The following is a 22436-nucleotide window of genomic DNA, read 5'->3' as shown; positions in this document are numbered from 1 at the left end:
TACGAAGATCTCTCTCTCACTCTCTCTCTCTCTCTAACACAAATTGCAATGTTCTACCGTCTGCACTAGTTTTTTATGACACGTGGTCAATGGTTCAAACATCAACCAAGCCAGCTGCACATTTATTTGAATCATACCCGAAGGTATTTGTTACTCCGTAGAATAATAACTCAATTATCGTCCAGCACTTGTTTAATAATTGTATTTACCACTTAAAAATAGGGATTCTTTCCTCAACTTCCCGATTCATGAGCACGGAAGGAGACTAGGAGCTCGATTCAGATATAACAACTGGTTACGGCGTTTAAATGGTTTCGATGCGACCTTGACGATCTTGACGATGCATGGTGTGTGAGATACGCGCCATTTACCAATACGATCGTCAAGGTAATGTCAAAACCAATTCAAACCATAACAAATGGTTAAATGAGAATCGACCTCCAGGAATGCGCTTGGAAAACTAGCTCACGACGCGACATGACGCGGCATAAATTGTGCATTCTTCCCACGTCACTATTTCAGGTGCCAAAAAGGTTGGCCCAAATGCAAGTGTTTGAACTAGGTGACATGGCGAATAATACAGAGTAGAAAGAAATAGCAGATTTTGTACCAATAGAATTGTTAAAAACCTCAAAAAGGTCATTTGTGTTTATTGCTACCTTTGTTCAACCAGGAAATTGGTCTAATTTGTCTATTAGTTATTTTGTGTGCGGATGACCACTTTATTGTACAAAATATCCAATATGAGTTTATTCTGACGTTGGTCTAACAAAAAAATGGTCTCCAGCCAGGATATATAACTATTATACCTAATTATATTTAAAGTCACTAAAAAACTTAAGAACACAAATTTAATTTGCGTAACATTTTCAGACTTTGTTTCGACATTATGCCAAGATACATTCCCATCAAATTTCTTAATTCCAGGTAATTATAACAAAAAAGCCATACCGTAACCTACCTTTTATTTCTTCTCCAACTGCCTGTACATGATGGCTGTAGCTGATCCACATTGATGGCAGCAACGAACGCGTTCACGAGGGAGTCCAGTCGATCCCAGTGGCGGCAACCAATGTTATCTGCGGTATGGAGAGCTTGTCGGCGGACCGGATGACGTCAGACATACCGCCGAAAACCAGGCCCTGGAATTAAAGTATACATAATAAAGAAAGCTTGGGAAAAAATAACATAGGGGCTGCTAAACAATAATGTGTAGAAATACCAGTGGCGGGACTTTCATAGAAATTTATTCGATCTCACCACATATCTTACAGAGGTGTAGCATAGAAAGAAGAGAGAAAGATAAGGTTACCTAGATGAGATCTCTTAAAGGGATAAGTTCGCATTGATGTATGTTTTTTCCAGTTTTGTTTTATTTTCTGTACAATGAAGTAGAGTACACTTTATTCATCATCAATTCCGATCAGATTTTCTTAACTTCAGACAATTTATAATAAAAAAAGCCATCTGCTATACCTTTTATTTTTTCTCCGACGACTGCCTGTGCCTAATGGCCCTGCCAAGCTGATACACATTGATGGCAGCAACGAACACATTCACAGCAAACAGACTGTAGTTCTTCGGAATTATGACAAGGGAGTAGCGGGACCAGACGAGCCCGGTAGCAGCGAGCGATGTGATCTGCGGTATGGACAGCTTGTCGGCGGGCCGGTTGATGTCTCCCAGACCGCCGATAACCAGGCCCTGGAAATAAAGTATTCCGTCAACCGGGGTGAATAGTGATGGCTGGGGTGAATAGGGACAAAACTGAAAATGTGATTTAAAAAATACCCGCACAAAATGTATCAATAGGCGGGTCGTCACCAAGCGAGCATACGCGCGAGGCAATTTCCTCGCTCACAAACCGGCCAGAGTGTAGACGTGCCTCGGCCGAGGCGGCGCGCTCAGGCGAAGATTGCCTATTCGACTAAAAATATAAGTAGATTTTGTATAATACAATTGTCAGGTTCCGAGAAATTGTCACTCCAGCCAACCCTATTCACCCTAGTTGACGGTACATACAGTTAGTCTAAGTAAATTAACTTTTCACCGACTTGAAAAAACAGAATGTGGAAAGGCACTCAGAAATACCAATGGCGAAACTCTCATAGAAATTATTTTTTACCACGTACTTATATTACAAGTCTCACTGTAAAAGCAAAACTATGTAAATCCATGTAAATACCTATGTAATTGGATCCAACAATTATAAGCAGCATAAAATAAACAAAAACAGCATAAGTTAAAAAAAACGTTTCATATTATACTTACCCATTTGAATGCAGGAGCCCAAAAGAAAATTGTTTTTGGTCCTATAACAAAGAGAAAGCACCGTTATAACTTTAATTTGTCAGTTGGTATACAACTTGCAAGCAGTCATCATAAAGTTTTTAGGAATAGATTTACATAGATAAAAAGGTGTAATAATGTATGTTGTTAACTATCCGTCTGCCAAATTTCATCTTATAAGTCTCGACCTATGCTCAAACCATCCACAAAACAACATTCATAATTAACACATCTTTTATCCATAGTTTAAAATAATGACACTTTCGCACAAGTAACATTGACTGCCCGGCATCATCTGCAGGACAGCAATATGCACGTGCGATCGCGATAAATGGTGTGTCAATGTACGAAATTCTTGGTGGTTACCCTTACGCAGCGGCTTACGTGAGCGATGACTCGCGAATGCGACGCGGCGCGGCGCGGCGGCCCAACGGCATTGGGAGATCGCCCACGTAGGACACTACCATAGGTATCAAAGGATTGAATTCACCCGCGCCGCGCCGCGCCGCTTCGCGTTCGCGAGTTATTCGCTCACGTACGACACTGCCTTACTGTACTCACAGTATCAATCAGAAGATTTCTTGAAACTCACCAGCTGGGTGCTCCCAGAGTGGTCGTAGACTTGCCGGTACGAATTTATCGCATGCAGCAACAATATATTGGTACAATTTGGACATCTCTAGCTATGCGGCTTGGCTATCTCTAATCAAAAAATGTCTACTTAAGGAAGCAACACAATAAACAATGGAGTTTAATGAGTTACACTTGCGTTTTCACAATTCCGTGTAGTCTTAATACATTGCATTAAAGACTACATTTATATCAAAACTCACAACAAAGTCAACCAGAAATTTTGGTTTCCTGCGATTCTTTCTACAATTAATAAAATCTTGTAAGCATGTTGAATAACGAATGTCAAACACAGGCGTTTAGTTCATGACGAATAAAAGATTTCAACAAAAAAGTTTATCAAGAACGTTCAGAGCGTATGTTCCGTTCTTAACGTTAAGTTTTTAAATAATCAATCATATTCCGCGCGCTTCAAACCGTTTATCGATGCAATGTCAAAACGCACTTCACAGCGATGCAATATTGAAATTTAAGCCAATAGGATCGCCCGAAAATGATCGGACGACATGCTAAGGACAGCCATCAGCAGAGCGCCTCTAGTGGCGAAAGAAAGAACTAACGAAACGCACGAGGCGTGCGGAGCGACCGCTATAGATTACAATCGTTTTTATGGATCAAACCAAACCTAAGTGTTTAGTGTTCTATCGCGTGAGAAAAGGCCTAAGACTGTTAACCGTACCGCCGGCCGGCGTGTGAAAGAAGAAAAGGTGCTAAACGTAAGAAGAACCAGTCACATCGAGAGGATTCCACCATTGCTGCAACCTCAGGTTAGTCCCGTGCATGATAATCCTGTTGGACTGAATTTCTCTTGTTGTATCGCTTGTTACCGGCGAGTGTAGATATTTATGCTCGATCCAGTATGTTACGGATTGGCATTGCATCTTTATTAAAACCGCGCTAATTTGTAACAGCGTACAATACGAACTTTTTCATAATATTATGATAAGGCCAATACATATGTGCGAGTGATATGCATAATGAAATACTTAAATATAATTAAACTTGTATGCTTTACAAAACGCCTAGTCAAAGCGAAATGATAAGTTTCAAGCCATGTTAATTCAATTTCAAGGGTAATTCAAGCCAGACTAACAAAGGCATGAAATCCAAGATAGGCTAATCTGTCTGCCGCGGCCGTTATGGCGGCAAACAACCCTGCTATTCACAAAGATTACCTACTTTGTACTGTAGGGCTAAGATGGTCGGCTGTTTATCATTTGTCACCATGCCTGTCACGTTCTAACAAGTATGTAAGTGCGAAAGTAACGCATGACATCACAGGTGATAAAAATGCGACCATGATACCCCTGTAGGGCTAAGATGGTCCGCTCTTTATCATTTGTCACCATGCCTGTCACGTTCTAACAAGTATGTAAGCGCGAAAGTGATGGGCATAGTGACAAGTGATAAAAATGGAACCATGCTGACACCGCTGCTGGTATGGTTATGACAAGATTTTATTTGATATGGCAAGTTGCGAGTTTCCAGTGGTACCTACTAATTTATTTTACTGGCAAGGAGACTCTTTTAAAACAGACGTTGATACGTAAAAACAGACGTTGAAAGTCATCGATCAAAAATGTCACCGATGTAAACAAAAAGAAAAGATTTCAATTATTAAGTAACTTTGTCGCCTTTTGTAATGGGGTTCGTTTGCATCAAATCCGGTAGTTCTGATTTTTTGCAGATTTGTTTATGGGGTGAACTCAACGAGTATTCCAAGTTTGTGACCTCTAGCGCCGAAAACAACTTTGACAAAAAACTAAAAAAACTTACAGGTAGTTTTTGCTTTTAAGTTACGGTTTCTTTAGGTGCTTTTTCTATCTTCTGTTCTTACTCTGAATATCCCTTCAACTATACTATGCTGTGCTTTGAAAAGTTCAACAACGGTCCTTTCGTATCGTCTTTAGGGTCAATTTATACTAGAAATATTATATCACTCGAATTGTAGGTACATCGTGAACGGACGGGAGCATCTGCGGTTGCAATGGGTCGTAACCTAGGTAACGGCTAGATCTGCGGAAAATGGCGATAGCTCTCGTTGTCGTGTAATGGCTACAAAAACTGCCAAGTTACAAGCACTAATATCGTAGAATGGTTGGGACATTTACGCCACGTCGTGGTCTGATCCTTGGAGTAGAATATGGATTACCTACCTACCTAAAGCCGGACCAGGAATATATGATCATTGTCAAGAGGGCGCTGTTATTTTCATGTATAGGCTGACAGTTCAGTTTAGTATGAAAAACTTAGTTCCAACGAAATTCCGCAATATGGCGCGTGATCATATATTACTGGTCAGGCTTTACTTTGACAGCGTACGTCACTACTTCAGTTTAGTACGAACTAAATTGTTCATACTAAACTGAACTGTCACCCTATACAAGAGAATAACAGCGCCCCCTTGACAATGATCATATATTTCTGGTCGGGCTTTAACTTCACACCAACGAGTAAGGTTTACATTAGCTCGCCTGCGCCCGGGAGTTTGGCGTTTGAGTAATGTTTGTGCTTATAACATAAAGCGTTCACAAGGTTAACACAAGCGAGTTCACAATGAGTCACAGTCCCTCAGTACCACTTCAACTAACGCAAGAAACTGTTCAAAGTTGCACGACGTTGAGGTTTTCGCCGCGTTGTTTCATTAAACAAACATGCACAAACTGATTTATCTGAGGAGCAAGTTAATTCAATCGAGAATCGTATGGAGCGCTTTGTATAACGAAGATATGTTAGTTCAGTCTTTCTTCATATACCTACTTGAACAGTTTGTCGGAGTTCAGATCTAAGTCTTTTGACATTAAGTAACTTAAATATATTGTCAATGTGCACGTATAAATATGGCGAAGAAAACCGTGCTATAAATTAACATGATTATTGTTAGCCAGTTACAGCCTAAAATGAACAGTTTTATGCTGATATAAGCTTTATGCTGACTGTACTGTTCTTTCAACAGGCAACGAATAGTTCCCGAGACAATTACCATAAAATTACATTGTCGCTCAACTTATATTAGGTATGTAAATGTTCAGCTTCAAAAGCCATCGTCAAAATTTGTATGGGATTTTGAGTTTCCAAAACGTCCCGATTGGCGCGCCGTTTTAAAATCCCATACAAAATGAGACTTAACGCAAACGCGTACGTCACGTTTCGCTATCGAATAAATTAACACTAGGGGCTCTGTATGACATTGTCCGTGTGACATTTCGTTCATAAGTTTTCACAAGCACTGAATTTACAGCATGAAATAAACAATAAACAACAACACTATCCAATATGCAGCAGAATAAAATTGACAAAATTCTCGTGGCTTGCTGATATAAAAATTACGTTGTATACTCACAACAGCATAGACCGGCTGCTGATAAATAACCCAGGCGCGCCAAAGGAACCGGTCCAAATCATAACTAAATCAAATTTTGAGCATCCATCGGAGTCCCGAAATCCGATACGGTTACGCGGCGACGTGCCGCGGGTACCGATCGGACCGGAGACGTGGAGAGCTACAAAACTTATGAGATAAATAGAATTAGCGGTACAGTTGAGTTACGTTCGGCTTGTAAGACGTGGCGGTGTGGGGATTTAATTAATTTGTTTAGTAATCTGTAACGAAGGACCTACATACTGTAAGCATTACAATAGTTAGGTATTCTGTATGTGGCTTTATACTGATCACGTGTAGTATCATAGTATGCACCTGGCTTTATACTTTTTGGTTGTTGTGTTTATGGTCATTTTAGTTTAATATAGAGAACTGTCAGATTTTGGCGGAATGCTGTCGACAGATGTTAAGGTAAAAGTACGAGTGCTCGACGCTGCACTAGTACTCGACATGGGCACTTTATGTCAAAGTGACAAGGATTAAGTTCGTATACAGAAAAATCTTCGTTGTTCAAATTTAACCTATATTTCCATGAAATAAAGTGCCCATGTCGGTGACTAGTGCAGCGTCGAGCACTAGTACTTCTACCTTATGTTCGATTTGATCTTATTTAATTAATACGTTGTATTGATGTCATAAATGTTAACTGGATGCAGTGGTTTGTGTGCTAAACCCTATTTACTGAGCATTAAATCAATGGATGATAATAATACGGACCTGTTTGCACCAGCACATACGCGTGCCCGATAGATTGGATTTTTTTGTACACAGATTGATCTACGAAATATAATAGAATAGATATAATTTATTCGTTAGCACAAACACAAAATAGAAAATTATACAAATTAACAGAAAAACTGAAAAAGGAGAAAGTGACACGAAATGGTCTCATCTCAGCATGTTGCTGGCGACTTCCAACGCGTGGCGAGAAGGTTGAAATGGTTTTCAAACATCTCTCTGAAAATACAGCTGCGAAGCTATCATACTCCTAACATACCATTAGGCATATCTAAATTATCTAATTCACTTTGTCGCCTTAAAACGGCCCGATTCGAAGAATGAGATACGATAACGATAAGTTAGGGCTAAGATGGTCGGCTCTTAATCATTTGTCACCATGCCTGTCACGTTCTAACAAGTATGGAAGCGGGAAATTGACGGGCATAGTGAAATGTGATGCCACCGCTGGTTTAGATAAGTTCTCATTTAGATATCGTTTGTATGTCGTATAATTGACAGAAGCAGGTCGATTCGGGCAACCAATGTCACTTTGACGTTAGAAATATCGTAGATAGATCTTACTGGGATCACAGCGGAATCAAAATAAACGTCAATTTTTTTTAATACTACGTCGGTCGCAAACAAGCATACGGCCCACCTCATGGTAAGCAGTCTCCGTAGCCTATGTACGCCTGCAACTCCAAAGGAGTTACATGCGCGTTGCCGACCCTAAACCCGGCCCCCCCTCGTTGAGCTCTGGCAACCTTACTCACCGGCAGGAACACAACACTATGAGTAGGGTCTAGTGTTATTTGGCTGCTGTTTTCTGTATGGTGGAGGTACTTCTCCAGTTGGGCTCTGCTCTAGATCTGGAATGACATCCACTGGCTGTGCCCTACCACACAAAGCGAGATGACATTCATAATGCCCATACCTCATACAATTTTGACGTGTCGTTTATTTATCGATCTTTTAAAGATCTTATACGTGTCTTAATCATTCTTCGAATCGGGCCGAAAGGCGCTGTTCGGATTCAGGTCAAACCAGTATACTACTGCAATATTCCGGCGCGATATTACTGCCACCTGCAAATACTACAGGATATATCAAATATTGATGGTCGTATTTTTCACATATGCGGCGGAAATGCAGTCGGCAGTAACGTCCCGCCGGGATACTGCTGAGTGCATTACTGCAGGAAACGTCAAATTTCACATAATTATCTTGATACGATTACCTTTATGACGTTTCTTTATTATGTAGCTTTTATTAGATCGTGTGTATGTACGTTATGCACGTCGTATGTTATACGAGAATGATGGCTCAAAGTTCGCAACCATTTTTCAAACCCATTCTAGAATCCGATTGACCTGAAATATGGCATAGGTTCAATACCGACACAACTTCGGTGACGAAAAACCCGGGCGGGCTTCGTAGTTTGTAGTTAGTACTAAAAGCAACACTCTTAACTACACATCTGTAGACCTTAATTCTTTTCAATAAGGTTCAAAGTTAGTTAAGACGAAAGTGTACCACGTGACGTGACCGCTTCTCCGTAAAACGTCCCCATTTTCCTCTCCAAATATCAATATCATCATAAAAAATGTGTTGACACAATTAGGTGTATTTTAATCGCAGCTCTGCTGTGCCCCTTCGGTTGATATTTTTGAATTTATTAACTATAATATAACTCTGGAGCTTTCATAAATTTGGATGGAATTTGTTTTTCGCTCCTTACTTGTATGGAAGGTAGAGGCAAGGAACAGAATCTCCATATACCTAAAAGTGTCCGACAAGAAACCATAAATAGATAGCGCTACAATACCTAGAATACTTAAGAAAAAAATCTAATCATAGACAGCGCACTTCACTCCGTCAATAACGCCTAGGTTCTTAGCTACTCTAGCGCTACTCTGGAGAGATTTGGAACTATTATTTATAGCTGACACCTGGACACTTTTGCAACAGTTCTGCTTAAGGAGATTCTGTTCCTTGCCTCTACCTTCCATTCTTACTTATATAACAAATTAACTAAAACAAACGAAAAAAGTCAAACGAAGGCTAGCTATGGTTAGGTACATCAAATTGCGTAAAAATATTTTTCTCAATCTTGCAATGAAATGTTGACATGACTTACTTCAAATTAGGTCCGGAAATACTACGTATCAAGTGCGACGAATAAAGATGATATGTAAAGGAATTTTATACAGCCTTAGACATCGTCTATATCTACTTGACCTGCAAGCCTTTGCATCCCGGCCTTTATAGAATGTACTATTCCATAACTTCAGATCCAGAGAAGAAAATGGGAACCACCTATGTATAGAGAAGCGTCCGTCCACAATGCTAACAGAATATAGTATGAACAACGCCTGTTAACTGAATTGATATTTACAGTTCAATCAACAAGCCTCCACGATAACAGAACGGTCACTCGAAGTCAGCATCGATGGGAATCGAATTAGAATCGATTCAGTGCAACACATCGATTGTCTGAGTCGACTCGGACAGAAACGGAGATTGGGCAGTGGCACGATTAGGCGATGACGGGTCCATTCTTGAATAATGTATGTCATCCAGTTATAGTATAGTTATTTACGATACAAGTGCGGAAAGTAGGAAATTCGCAACGAGTAGCGATAAATTGCGAATCGACATGAGTTGCCGATTACCTAATACGTGGATTGTATATCATTTTACATTCATTATAGCCCTTTAAATTATCAACATAATCGCGTAAAGTCCTAATTACCTACCGCACTTGTGCGGTAAAGTAGCACCATACATATAGTAATTTACGATACAAGTGCAGAAAATAGGAAATTCGAAACCAGTGGCGATGTATTGGCGACATGAGTGTTTATTTTTATAAGTATTGTTTCTGAGTCGATGATAAAGTTTTCACAAAGTATATTTTTAAGTGATCGCTCTGTTAGAAAAAAAAAGTATGAGAGAAGTTTCATAAATCCTTTTCAAATAAAGAAGGGACATGCGTTTTTATCATGTTTTTACTTTATGGGCCACTTGCATCATCCCACTAACCCGGGGTTAACCGGCCCGCTAACCCATCAGTGTCAAAATGTACTGGTAACCAAGGTAACTCCAGGTTTAACCGGTTAACTCCGGGTTAGTGGAATGGTGCAAGTGGCGCTTAATAAAATTATATTTTTACAAACAAAACACGGAGGGACCACACCAAGCAGAGGGAGAAAAGCATCGATTATTGAGTTTATCGATATAGGAATTACCTGCCAGATATTAATGTTTTAAGGTATTTATTTATGAACCACTAGTTGCCTGAAATAAAGATTTTTATTTTCATTTCATTAAATTTTCCCCCGCAATTCCAATGATTGTCTGGTTATTCATATCTATCTGTAAGTGCATTATCCGTACTTATTCGTTATTGGGGCGAGTGTGAGCAAGATGCCTATATATCAATAATATTTTAAGATGAATTTTAAAGTTCTATTATGCCTGCCTGTTAATGATATGCCTCCATATACAATAGATTTACTAAAACTGCAGACGAACAACTACGAGCAAGTGTGTTAAGGTGCATTTGGGGTAACTTTGAAAGCAGGGAAGTTTTGAAAACCAACGGTAAGCAAGATGCCTTAGTAAGCGTTGCGGTTAAGTGTTGCCAAAGTATGAAATGCTGCTGGTTTAGCAGATATTAGCAATTTTTAAAATTACCCCGCATTCGAAGTTAGCCCAATGCATCTTACAAAAAAAAAAATACACTATGCCCGTCACTTTCGCGCTTACATACTTGTTAGAACGTGACAGGTATGGTGACAAATGATAAAGAGCCGACCATCTTAGCCCTACTGTAATGGAATGGTATAGACAAATCCGTCAGTTTTTAAGCTCTGGCAACATTTTACCATAAACAGGAGCCAAAGAGCTGCTTAAGTTTAATGTTTACAACACATCCCATGCCTGAAGCATGAAAACATAGTTTTGTAACCAATTCCAGCAGTTTTGATTAAATGCATAGAAAACATAAAGGATGAAAGAGGACATTCAACTTTTAACGCATAAAGCGATAGAAATATTACTGGTGTCGGTGTAATATAAAAAATACTCAATTTTTTCCTTTTAGACAAATTGAAAACTGATGCTCAAAAACTTTTTAACAAAAAATAAAACCGACTTCAAAATTACCAAAAGCGCCATACATGTACCTATAACATTTGAAGAGTTCCCTCGATTTCTCCAAGATCCCATCATCAGACCCCGACTTGATGCCAACGGGACCATCTCGGGGTTATACCCGTTCGATTAAAAAAAAATTTTGAAAATCGGTTCACGATTCTCGGAGATATCGAGTAACATACATACCTTTTTTGAAGTCGGTTAAAAACAGAACAATGCCTTTAAAAGAGAAGGCGTTGCCACTTGAACTTGTTCCATCGATTGCAATTCAAACTCAGTTTTGAGAAGAAGCAATCATCCAGCTAAAACAAAGGCCGCAACTAGTGTTAGTGTTGGTTAAGACTCAAGTCATTAGAGTCTGCTTTGAGACTCGATTTAGTTTTTCAGACTCATATTAAGTCGAAACTTGAGTTCTGTTTAACATGTTAGAGACCCGTGTCTTTAGGACTTGAGTCCTTTTCAAAGAATTTTCATTTTTTAGACACTTCTATATTTTTTTCTTTAAAATGTGAAAAACCTATTTTTGTTACACAAAATTCATGAGTAAGGTACACAAACCATATAATGACGCCTATTTTCTTTACTATTAATTTAGATAAAATCTTCAAAATTGTTGATGGAGTCTTTATCCGTAGACTCCAGTTCTTTTAAATTGAGCTTAAAAAACTCAACAAGCGACTCGAATCAGGACTGAAAAGATTCCGAAGTTTTCAAACGCAGAGTCTCATAAAATTAGGTTCAAAGATCTTGTGTTCCTATTCCTACCAACAGTAGCTAGTGTTGGTCTCGAGTCTTTAGAAGAAATCAACAAGTCAAGCTTGAGTTTACTATCACTTATTCAATCTTGAACACTCTTGTATACAGACTCGAATCTTGACTTCAAAAATTAAAAAAAAATTGCAACACAACTATTTCCAAGACACGTCTAGAAATCGGGGTAGCCTCATGAGACTCGATTTATTACAGCTCTGGCCGACTCATCCACTACCGCGGGAGCTTTGTCTGCTGCGGTTTTACACCTGGGGCACCCCCGGAGGCTGATTTTTGAATTTCGAGTGCTCGAATTCGTCACTCGAAAATCTGTGGAAAACGGCGAATTGATATTTTAGAAATACGAGCAATAGAAATTAGGAATCTAGTGGTATTGACCACTCGTTTTCAATTATATTAGTAGAATTTAAATGCCTAGTAGTGGAGATAAATTGAAGGGGATTACACGAATTCGAGCACTCGAAATTCAAAAATCGGCCTTCTGAGCGGGAACTTCATTTTCTCTCTTATTTTAGGCAAATTGAAAATTGGTGCATCATCTTAAGATAATTCACGTCTTAGTAATAATTTTACTTTTACTGGTTATTTTATTCTTTAAATAATTACTGGTTGATTTTCTGGTGATTGAATCTTGATCCCGAATCTCAAAATGCATTAAGATGGCCATACTGAACAAGGTTTCCCATGGGACCGATATGTAAAACCAAATTAGCCGTGGACCTATAAAATTCGTCTACTTTGAGCCCTCAAAGTGTCCATTAGATTTCTTTTCGTGATTTTATGGTTAGTCCCATGGGTAATTTATTTACTATGTCCATATTAACACATTCTTGACATTCAGGATCACATTCCCAAATGCACCCAGTATAGTAGCAGCTTCAACGGGATTCTGAACGCGTTGCACGTTGGTGCGTCGCTGGGACAGCCCTATGCTGGCCCGCTGGATAGCGTTGCATGCGCATCAAGCACTTGATGCGTAAAGTTAAGGTATTAAATATCGACACGGACAAAGTGCCAAAAATATGTATACACAATATGTATACCGTAACCCCCTCCCGCTCAACGAGGGGCGGGAGGGGGTTAGGGTCGGCAACGCGCATGTAAGTCCTCTGGAGTTGCAGGCGTACATAGGCTACGGATACTGCTTACCATCAGGCGGGCCGTATGCTTGTTTGCCACCGACGTAGTATGAAAAAAAATACACGACCTTATTGCCCATACATTCAAGTAGTATGTACATATTTTTGGCAGTTTGCCGTGTTGATATTTAATACCTTGACTGTACATGCAGAGCTATTTATTTAGTTAGATTTAATTCATTGTAATTGACTAACACTTCGTTTTATAAGTACATTGTATTACTAACACATCTAATATGGGCTTCAAGCCTGAAATTAAACATGGAATTGAATTTAAGAGTCTGTCAATACCTAAAGCGCGCACACTGTCTATTTGTATCGGAGTAAATGAGAAAGCACTGTCGCATGTTACTGGGCCTGGGCAAGGGAATAATAAGAAAATTATTTAAATAAAAAAAAGTGGATTATTAGTGTAATATTTTACCCATTAGCGGTTTAGATATAAATTTTTTGAAATTGTGATTTTAATTGCAGACCCATAAGTCAAAACAATAAAGACATAGAACCGTTTAATTGTGATTGTAAGACCAATCTTTGCAATTATTTTCTATCGAGCCGATTTCGTTCAATCATGTATCGAATACAACCACGGTCTTTGAAATATAATTAATATGAACATATATTTTTCTTATTTGACTAAAACAAATAGTCTTTCTTAAAAAACAGTTTAAGTAACATCATTTTCAAGGACATTGGGTGTTGACAGCCCCTTAAGTGTTTTCGTCCGAAATCAAATGCATGTTAGTAGGGCTACCATCAGTTTGACTCTGTCATGTTCGCTAGCGTGTGCGTTCTATACTTATGCTCGCAACTCAAATTGTCTAAAAACAGAATGCAATCGGAATGGACACTTTTGGACCGAGAAGTCAATGCCTATTGCGGTAGCACCGCGGAGCTCATAGTTTATTCACCAGCGATCGGTTACATGTACAGGCCAATTCGAACGTATACTGACAGGATGATATTTGAATTAAGTTATTTGGTTATAGTGTGTTTCGCTCGCGACAATACATGTAAGAGCGAAAAGTACGTTAACTGAATGAAATCAGTTAGATCTCATCTTGATATCAGCGTATGTTCGAATTAGCGTGTTAAGCTTCTACGTGCAATAAATAACAACACTCGAAATACGGCGACGGTGTGTGAGCGCGACAGCATTATGCATGTCTAATGTCTAGTAATATTCTGGACTATAACTGCGAAAATCGAAGTCCGTCAATTGCGGGCATTTTCTCTGTCACCCTAATTACGTCAGTGAGAGTAAAAGAGAAAGATTACGTAGGCTAAACTTTAGAGATTTAGCTTGTCACCGCCTGTAACATGGCAAACGTGCATGGTGCAGCCACCGTGCGCACAGGCCGGTGACAAAAAGAAATAAGTATGTCCTTTTCGCTCGTCTTTTGTTTTCTCTGATGAATTTTTATCTTGGAATTATGTAGCAAATAGCACAAATTTGATTTTATTTATTTGATGTGACTTGATGCTTATGATTTGTGTTATAAGTTTATATACATATATGTGCCTGCCTCTAACGCAGGTAAAATTTGAATAATTTTATATACGAGTATATAGGTAGTTGTGACTCGAGAATGTTCTCCGTTTAGTATGGGGAATGTTCTCGCGCGAGAATATTCTCCTTAGTAAGTAGAGAACATTCTCGAGAACGGCACAGCTATAATACGAGTATATTTAATATTGCAAGTTGCGGGATCGATGGGGCGTTCCAAACTTCCAATTAGCGAAAGACAGTTTGAGGACAAGTAGTTTATTTTCAAATTTCTCGGATTTATAGAGTTAGTCAAGTGCACAAAAAAGGTAACACAGTCCGTGTAAAAAGAATCGATCCACAAAGAGTATGCAGGAGGAGCAACCACTGGTTTCAGTACACTTAAGGATTCGTACACTGTCGTCAGGTCAAATTGAACGCAGCCCGCATTACGTACGAACAACATTGTCGGTCTCTATATATAGAAGGAACGGAAGGACGCGTACGGTAGGTAGGCGGGCAGCAGGCGGCGGGCAGGCGAGCAAGCGGGCGGCGGACGGCGGTCACTGTCAGTTTGACGTTTCCATATAACTTACTTCTATTTCTAACTGAAAACACCATGGATTGACACAACACAGCAATTTCCAATAATAAAGTTTACCGAACCGTTTGTTATAATGAGTAGGGCTTATTCCACCTAATTTGCATAATGCCTAGTTCACTAATTTCAAAATGCCATGGGCTTATAACATTGATATATATAACAAGATAAGCTGACTTAGAACAAATTTTGTCCGCCGTTTGACGTGTCTCACTGAACTAAAGAATAAGCGTAGCTAGCCAGAGGCGAAACTGTTATAACAGCCGCTCATATTCTGCCTACACACACGATTGTTTATTAATGATCTGCTATATTTTGCCTGCCCGCATCGCCCGGTTTCCCTGCCCGGACCGCTGACCGACAATGTTTTTCATACATAATGCGGGCTGTGTTCAATTTGACCTGACCGCAGCCCGCAGAACGCATCCAGTGGGGCAAATACTTTAGTAAACAGTCTTCGAGTATCTCTAGACAGAAAGCACACAGTACACAGTAGCTAAATCTTCGCATAACATATATCGTGTTACTCACTTATCGTATCGTATCTATAATTGACAAAAGTCAAATTTAGAACTTAACTATTCCATGAAATACAAACACTTGCGTGGTCTATCCCGACGCCACCGCCATCTAGCGAACAGTTTGCATACTAATATCTAATATACGCCATAAAACTGTGAAATACTAACGGTTGCGCGATCTAACTCGACGCTAGCGCTATCTAGCGAGCAATTGGGTAAACTTTCCGTATTTAAAGTGGTGCTATGTTACAGTATTCAGTTTTTTATCTTATCCAAGTCTCATTTGTACGTCACTGGTTCTTGTACCTAAACGAGGTTTGGGTATTCCGAACGGAAATTTAAGCACGCACGATTGTTACAGTTCTTACTTCTTCTCTTAGTCTCTCAAAATATCTCTTTCATATCCAGAGATAATCTTTTACTTGAAAAAAAACCTATGTAGTCAATAAAAGTATTGTAAATTATATGTAAAAGTATTGTAAGTAATAAAATTTTATTTATTATTTATTTATTTACATTTTGTAGTTCAACTTTGTTTGGTATAACCGTGCTTAATGATGGTAAATTATTATTTTGTTTGTTATAACTATTTTTTTTTCTATTTTACCCATCACGGAACAACGGTGTTCCGGACTAGGGTGTGCAATCTCGGTTTTCCAAGATCTCGAAATACTGAGATCTCGCAGCTTTTGTGCAAGATTAGTCTTGCGCGTTATATCGTGCGTGATCTCGCAAGATTTGCAAGATTACGCAGCAATAAATTCAATGATTTCCATTACCTAATTTTCCTTATACAAAACCTGTGTCTATGCGGCACTTCGAGGGTAAGAATTGAAGACACCGAATCAGGATTTGGTGTCTTCAATGATTGGGATGTAAATTAGAATGGGTTGACGTTAATTAGAGGCAGTTGACGAAACTAGTTGGGGATGTATTTCGTTTGATTATATAGACGAAACTTGCATTGTGGATTTCACCTCTGTCTTAGTGATATAATAATTGTGAAATAAAGACTTGATAAAAAAACAATATGATAAAGTGCAAAGGGTTTTATATCGTCTGCATATTGTCATGAACAATAATAGTTCAGAAACAAGATCCAAATAAACTCAAACGCCAACTTAAGCTGAGTAAGAAAAATTAAAACTGCGCTCTTGAAAAATAAAATCTTCCAAGTATGATTAAAGAAAGCTGTTGTAATAAACTTGAACCGTTACTCATTCTTATACCCTTTCAAAAATAAGTCAGTTAAGTACATAAAAATATAAGCCAACCACATTTCAAACGATAAACCAATAAAGAATATACGAAACCGGTACGTCGATACTACCTTACTCCTTTAAAATACTCGAATAAGGATTGAGCTGGGGAAAATGTACCGCAAATACGGTACGTATCGGAGTTAACAGTTTATTGGGAACGTGTCCGCGGGACAAATATGGTTTTCTGGTACGTGACTCCGCCGCTTTAAAACCGTCCGCTGTTCTCGATTGAGAAAATATTACTTTTCATTGTCTAAGAATAAGTGAGGATACTCGTAATGTTTCCAATACTGAGACAGTTTTAGAGAGGAATTACTGAGCTTTTCGCAACGATAAAAAGAAATTGAAGTTAAGAAATGAGTAAAGGAAAGCAATAACGCTGTGAAATATTTTCTTGGGTGAGCACTCGTTTACATTCAGATAATGAAGATTGGAAATTATATAACGAGGTAGTAAATTATTGTGTGCCTTGTCAACAACAGAATTTTTATTACTAACAAATATTGTTAGACTTCCTTGAGCTTCATAATATATATTTTTTTGTTTTTTGCTCATGAACATTGTTTAAAGTGTATATTGATAGCTTATTATGCAGTAAACTAATGTTAAAGTGTGCAGTTAATGAAGGATTAATCTTGAAACGCGTTTAACTAATCTTTAGTTAACACCCAACAGTTCAAATGGCTGTTTGTAAAGTCCAGCTATCGCTTTATTAAAAGCTTAATCACCGTACAAGATCTTGCTTTACAATCACACTTTTAATATTGGCGAATTCGTCATATAATTCTACTCTTCCCATTGGACAGATGCCCTTTTTGGGGTTCCGTGTCCACTAGGAATCCTTATAGTTTCGCCATGTCTGTTTGTCTGTTCGTCAGTGGCTTTGCTCCGTGATCGTTAGTGCTAGAAAGCTGCAATTTGGCATGGATACATAAATCATGCATAGCAACCGAACGGTATTTTTTTTTCCGCTTCAATCCAATAGTGTGGCATCTATCATGCGCCCCGTAAAGTAACCTTACAATTTTTAATGTGTTCTGCGTACGGTAGGTGGCACTCTTGATTATTGTTGGGCTAGAATTTATGTAATTACAAGCAGTTTATATTACTTAACCTCTAAATAGAGCCATAAAAACATATTGTGACTCGAATCTTTTTAATCAAAGTCTTTGTAATAAATATAAATCCTCTGCGCGTAATAAAAGCGTTTATTAAAAAGGCCCGTTATTAATTCTCCCCGCGGTTAAATTCAACTATGTACCTAAACTAGGGTTTCAATGCCATTACACGGTCAACCCCAGTTTCATATATAGACAGTTCGTAATGTTAGTAATTCCATAAAATTTATAAATGGGTAATAAATAAATAATGCATTTATTTCAGATGAATAAGTGTCCATAGTATAAACGTATACGTACCGGGTGGGACTGTAACAGGATCAATAAATTTAACTGGAGACTGTACTCATCAAACTGTAGAACATTTGTTTCTGTTTTCTTACCGCATATGCAACCTATATATATGGCTGATTTAATCTTCTACTCTATTGACAGCTATTCAAGTTCAAATTTAGACTATATGTTTTTATGACACGTTAAGGGATTAAGTTGCTATCATTCTATGCTTACCCTAAATTATACAAATACATAATTTTACAAGAAGATAGACTGTGCAAAAACAACAAGTCTAATAATAATAATAATAAATACTCCATACTGTTACGTATATACGGGTTATACTCTGACAAGTAAAAATGTGTTCAACATGTACGACAAAGCCAAGTAAAGAAAATGCAAACCAGAAGCAAAACACGACCTCAAATAGCGTCTACCACATCCAACGCACGCCTACCACCCTCGCCCGCCTCGTGTGTCTCCTCGCAATCGTCGTCGGGCGATGAATTCGCCACCGCGCCCGACACCAGCGAGTCGAGCGACGAGTGCGGGCCGCCGCCGCCGCCGCCACGACCACCTGCGCGACGAGGGCGGCCACCGCTGCCGGCACGCTTGGGGCCTGCGGGACATCCTGCCCCGCCCACGGCTCCCGCTGCCGGTGGTGTAGTGCGTCGCATGCGATGGTCTCAATCCATGAATGAGAACGTCATGCGCGCCTACTATGGGGCTACAGAGGGAGGAACTAACCTATGCGCGTATCGTGTCCGGATTCTGCCTCTGTTTCAGGCTCTTGAACCGACCATCGAAGTGACTGCGCAACGATTATCGGATCAGGTGCGAGTCATCCAGCGGCGTAAGCGGTTGGATGACTCTACACTTGATCGGCTCCGCCTGGAGGCTCTTTCTGCTCGCTCAACCTCCACCTCGGCGCGAGACCCGCCCGCCACGTCGCCAGATCCGGTGCCGGCACCCGACCAGGCACCGAGGGCGCCGCGGGTGGATCTCAGTGCCGGCGAGGAGGAGCAGTTCGCGCAGAGTGCGAGTAGTACAGCCAATGAGCAACTGAGGAGGACTCTGGAAGAGGTGATTACGCAGTATCGGTCCACATCCAACACTAGGCCACGATTACCACGTTTGCCTATGAATAGACGCAATCTAGCGCTAATGGGAGCCCTAAACGCTTTACTAGAGCCATATCTGCGGACTAGTAAAGATTTAGATGATACGCACGCGATCATGTATTGCGGAGCCATCGCGGCGTGCCGTGTTGCACGAGTCAAGTTTCCGGACGCTGAACGTGCACCTAGGACCGCCGGAGGTGCCCCCGCATGGCAAATACGGATCGAGCGACGTATCAACTCGTTTAGGACTCTCATTGCAAAGCTGATCTGCTTCAGGGGGGGCAACCACCGCCCCCGAGTAATGCGCTTTGTGAATCAGGCGTTCGCGGGGACGGGCATTGAGCCCCGCGACTATATTGCCAATCTCACGGAGCGCATCGACTTTCTTAAGCAGAAAGTGTATGCATGGGCAAACCGTATTCGCCGCTACAGAAAGCGTGTGGATCGATTCCAGCAGAATCGTCTTTTTCAGAGTGATCAAAGGAAGGTATACCGAAAGTGGGAGGAAACCAACCTTCGTGCGTCCGACACGCGGTCGCCAGATGCTACTGCCATGACTGATTTCTGGCGTAGCATCTGGTCAGTGCCTGTCGAACACACCGAGGGGGGTTGGATGAGTGTTGTCGAGCGTGAGTGCGAGTCCATCGAACCTATGGGGGCAATCACCATCAGCCCCGATGACGTAAGTTGTGCCATCCGCACGGCTCAGAACTGGAAAAGCCCTGGGCCGGATGGATTGCAAAACTTCTGGCTAAAATGGTTCCGATGCTCGCACTCACGCTTGGCAGCACAATTTCAACAAGCCCTCGAGCTTGGTTCTCTTCCACCTTCCTTAACAACTGGTGTCACCTTCCTGCTCTATAAGTCCGGTAGTGCCACGGAAGCAAAGAACTACAGACCCATCACGTGCTTGCCTACACTCTACAAGCTCCTTACATCCATTTTGAGATCAAAAATAAACGCGCACATTGTCGCTAACAACATTTTGGCCTCCGCTCAAAATGGATGTAGGGTTGGGTCCCGTGGTACTAAAGAGCTCCTCCTCATAGACATGACCATTTGCCAAAAAATCCGGCGGAATAAGGGGGCCCTCTCTGCTGCTTGGATTGACTACAAGAAGGCCTATGATTCGGTGCCTCACTCATGGCTGGGGAGGGTCTTAGAGCTGTATAAAGTTGATACAGCTTTAAGAGCCTTCTTAAGCGCGTGTGAGGCAGTGGACCACAGTCCTTCGTCAACCAGGAGGTGGGGATGACCGCCCTGGCCCGCAGGATTTTATAAGGATTGAGCGAGGAATATTCCAGGGTGATAGTCTGAGTCCCCTGTGGTTCTGCCTAGCTCTGAATCCCCTCAGCACCCTGCTGAAGGATTCGGGACTAGGTTGCCGGCTTCGGAGAGAGGGTGAAGTCATTTCTCACCTTCTGTACATGGATGATCTCAAATTATTTGCACCAAATAGCCAAGACTTGTTGGAGCTACTGAAAACCACCGAAGTTTTCAGTAGTGCCATCAACATGGAGTTTGGTGTCGATAAATGTGCGGTTATGCATGTACAGCGGGGGAAGGTTGTAAATTCAACAAATTTACAACTTTCTGAGACAATGTCTTTCAGATCTATCTCTGAATCAGAAACCTACAAATACCTTGGTATGACACAGTCGTTGGGTATTGAGGACGAGGGTATTAGACAGTCGGTGAAGGAGCGCTTTTTCAGTCGGCTCACAAAAGTCCTTAACAGTCTTTTGTCAGGAGGCAACAAAGTGCGCGCCTTCAACGCCTGGGTAATGCCCCTACTCACATACTCCTTTGGCATACTAAGGTGGACTCAGACCGAGCTGGACGCCCTGGATCGGAGGGTCCGACTACTGCTAACCACACACCGTATGCTACACCCACGCTCGTCAGTTATGAGATTGTACATCTCACGGAAGTGTGAAGGTCGCGGCTTCCTAAACGCCAAAGATCTCCACAACCGCGAGGTGTGCAATCTCAGGAATTATTTCCTTAACAACGAGTGTGGGATGCATCGTGATGTGGTGGCAGTAGATAGGAACCTCACGCCGCTCTCCTTGGCAAACGAGAACTGGCGCAAACCTGTGGTACTAAGTACTGCGGATCGCAAGGCGGCATGGGAGGGTAAGGTGCTACACGGGCGGTTCTACAAGGCCCTCACGGGACCCGACGTAGACCTGCTCGCGTCGGTGAACTGGTTACGTTTCGGGGACCTCTTCGGAGAAACCGAAGGTTTTGCCTGTGCAATTGCGGACGAAGTGATGATGACGAACAACTATCGGAAATATATCCTGAAGGACGGTACGGTCGACATTTGTCGGGCATGCCGCCGTCCCGGAGAGTCACTCAGGCATATCATTTCCGGTTGTTCTCATCTTGCTAACGGCGAGTACTTGCACAGACATAATCTCGTAGCCAGGATTATTCACCAGCAACTTGCTCTTCTATACGGCCTTGTAGACCGCGAAGTACCGTACTACAAGTACTCACCTGCGTCAGTTCTCGAAAATGGTCGTGCCACGCTCTATTGAGATCGATCTATTATTACCGACAGGACTATTGTAGCCAATAAGCCTAACATCGTGATAATAGATCGATCGCAACGCCGGGCCGTGCTCGTCGACATCACCATCCCCCATGATGAGAATCTCGTGAAAGCCGAGAAGGACAAGTCCAGTAAGTACCTAGACTTGGCTCACGAGATAACCGCCATGTGGGATGTTGATTCGACGATCATTGTCCCGATAGTCGTTTCAGCGAACGGTCTCATAGCGAAGAGTCTCGACCAACACCTTGAGAGACTCTCGCTAGGTGGTTGGATCAAGGGTCAGATGCAGAAGGCGGTGATCTTGGACACGGCGCGGATAGTCCGCCGGTTCCTCTCTCTGCGGCCCTGACCACCGGCAGCTTGGGCCCTGCCCCGCTGCTGGCGGCACCCTAGGTTAGGTTT

At 41.1% G+C, this 22436-nt stretch overlaps 1 protein-coding gene across 1 annotated transcript; it reads right to left on the bottom strand.

Moving 5' to 3' along the window:
- Nucleotides 1-317: 317 nt before the first annotated feature.
- LOC133515592 (mitochondrial pyruvate carrier 2-like) lies at nucleotides 318-4221 on the bottom strand. Its single transcript, XM_061848174.1, has 3 exons — nucleotides 2882-4221; nucleotides 2272-2312; nucleotides 318-1704 (listed from the first exon to the last, which is right to left on the bottom strand). Exons 1-3 carry the CDS (start codon nucleotides 2964-2966, stop codon nucleotides 1480-1482), a joined length of 351 nt encoding a protein of 116 aa, XP_061704158.1. The 5' UTR covers nucleotides 2967-4221; the 3' UTR covers nucleotides 318-1479.
- Between the last annotated feature and the right edge of the window lie 18215 nt (nucleotides 4222-22436).

The sequence above is a fragment of the Cydia pomonella genome, chromosome 2 (genome assembly GCF_033807575.1).
Source record: "Cydia pomonella isolate Wapato2018A chromosome 2, ilCydPomo1, whole genome shotgun sequence".
NCBI classification, from domain to species: Eukaryota; Metazoa; Arthropoda; class Insecta; order Lepidoptera; family Tortricidae; genus Cydia; species Cydia pomonella.
The sequence above is the reverse complement of the archived record's forward strand: the minus strand, read 5'-3'. Positions and strand labels throughout refer to the sequence as shown.

Bases quoted from the DNA above. Each gene is read 5' to 3' on its own strand.
- LOC133515592 (XM_061848174.1), bottom strand. From the start codon at position 2,966: ATGTCCAAATTGTACCAATATATTGTTGCTGCATGCGATAAATTCGTA. The intron at 2,313-2,881 runs GTGAGTTTCAAG...TCTTTGTTATAG, and splicing joins ACTCTGGGAGCACCCAGCTG to GACCAAAAACAATTTTCTTT. The intron at 1,705-2,271 runs GTAAGTATAATA...CTTTATTTCCAG, and splicing joins GGGCTCCTGCATTCAAATGG to GGCCTGGTTATCGGCGGTCT.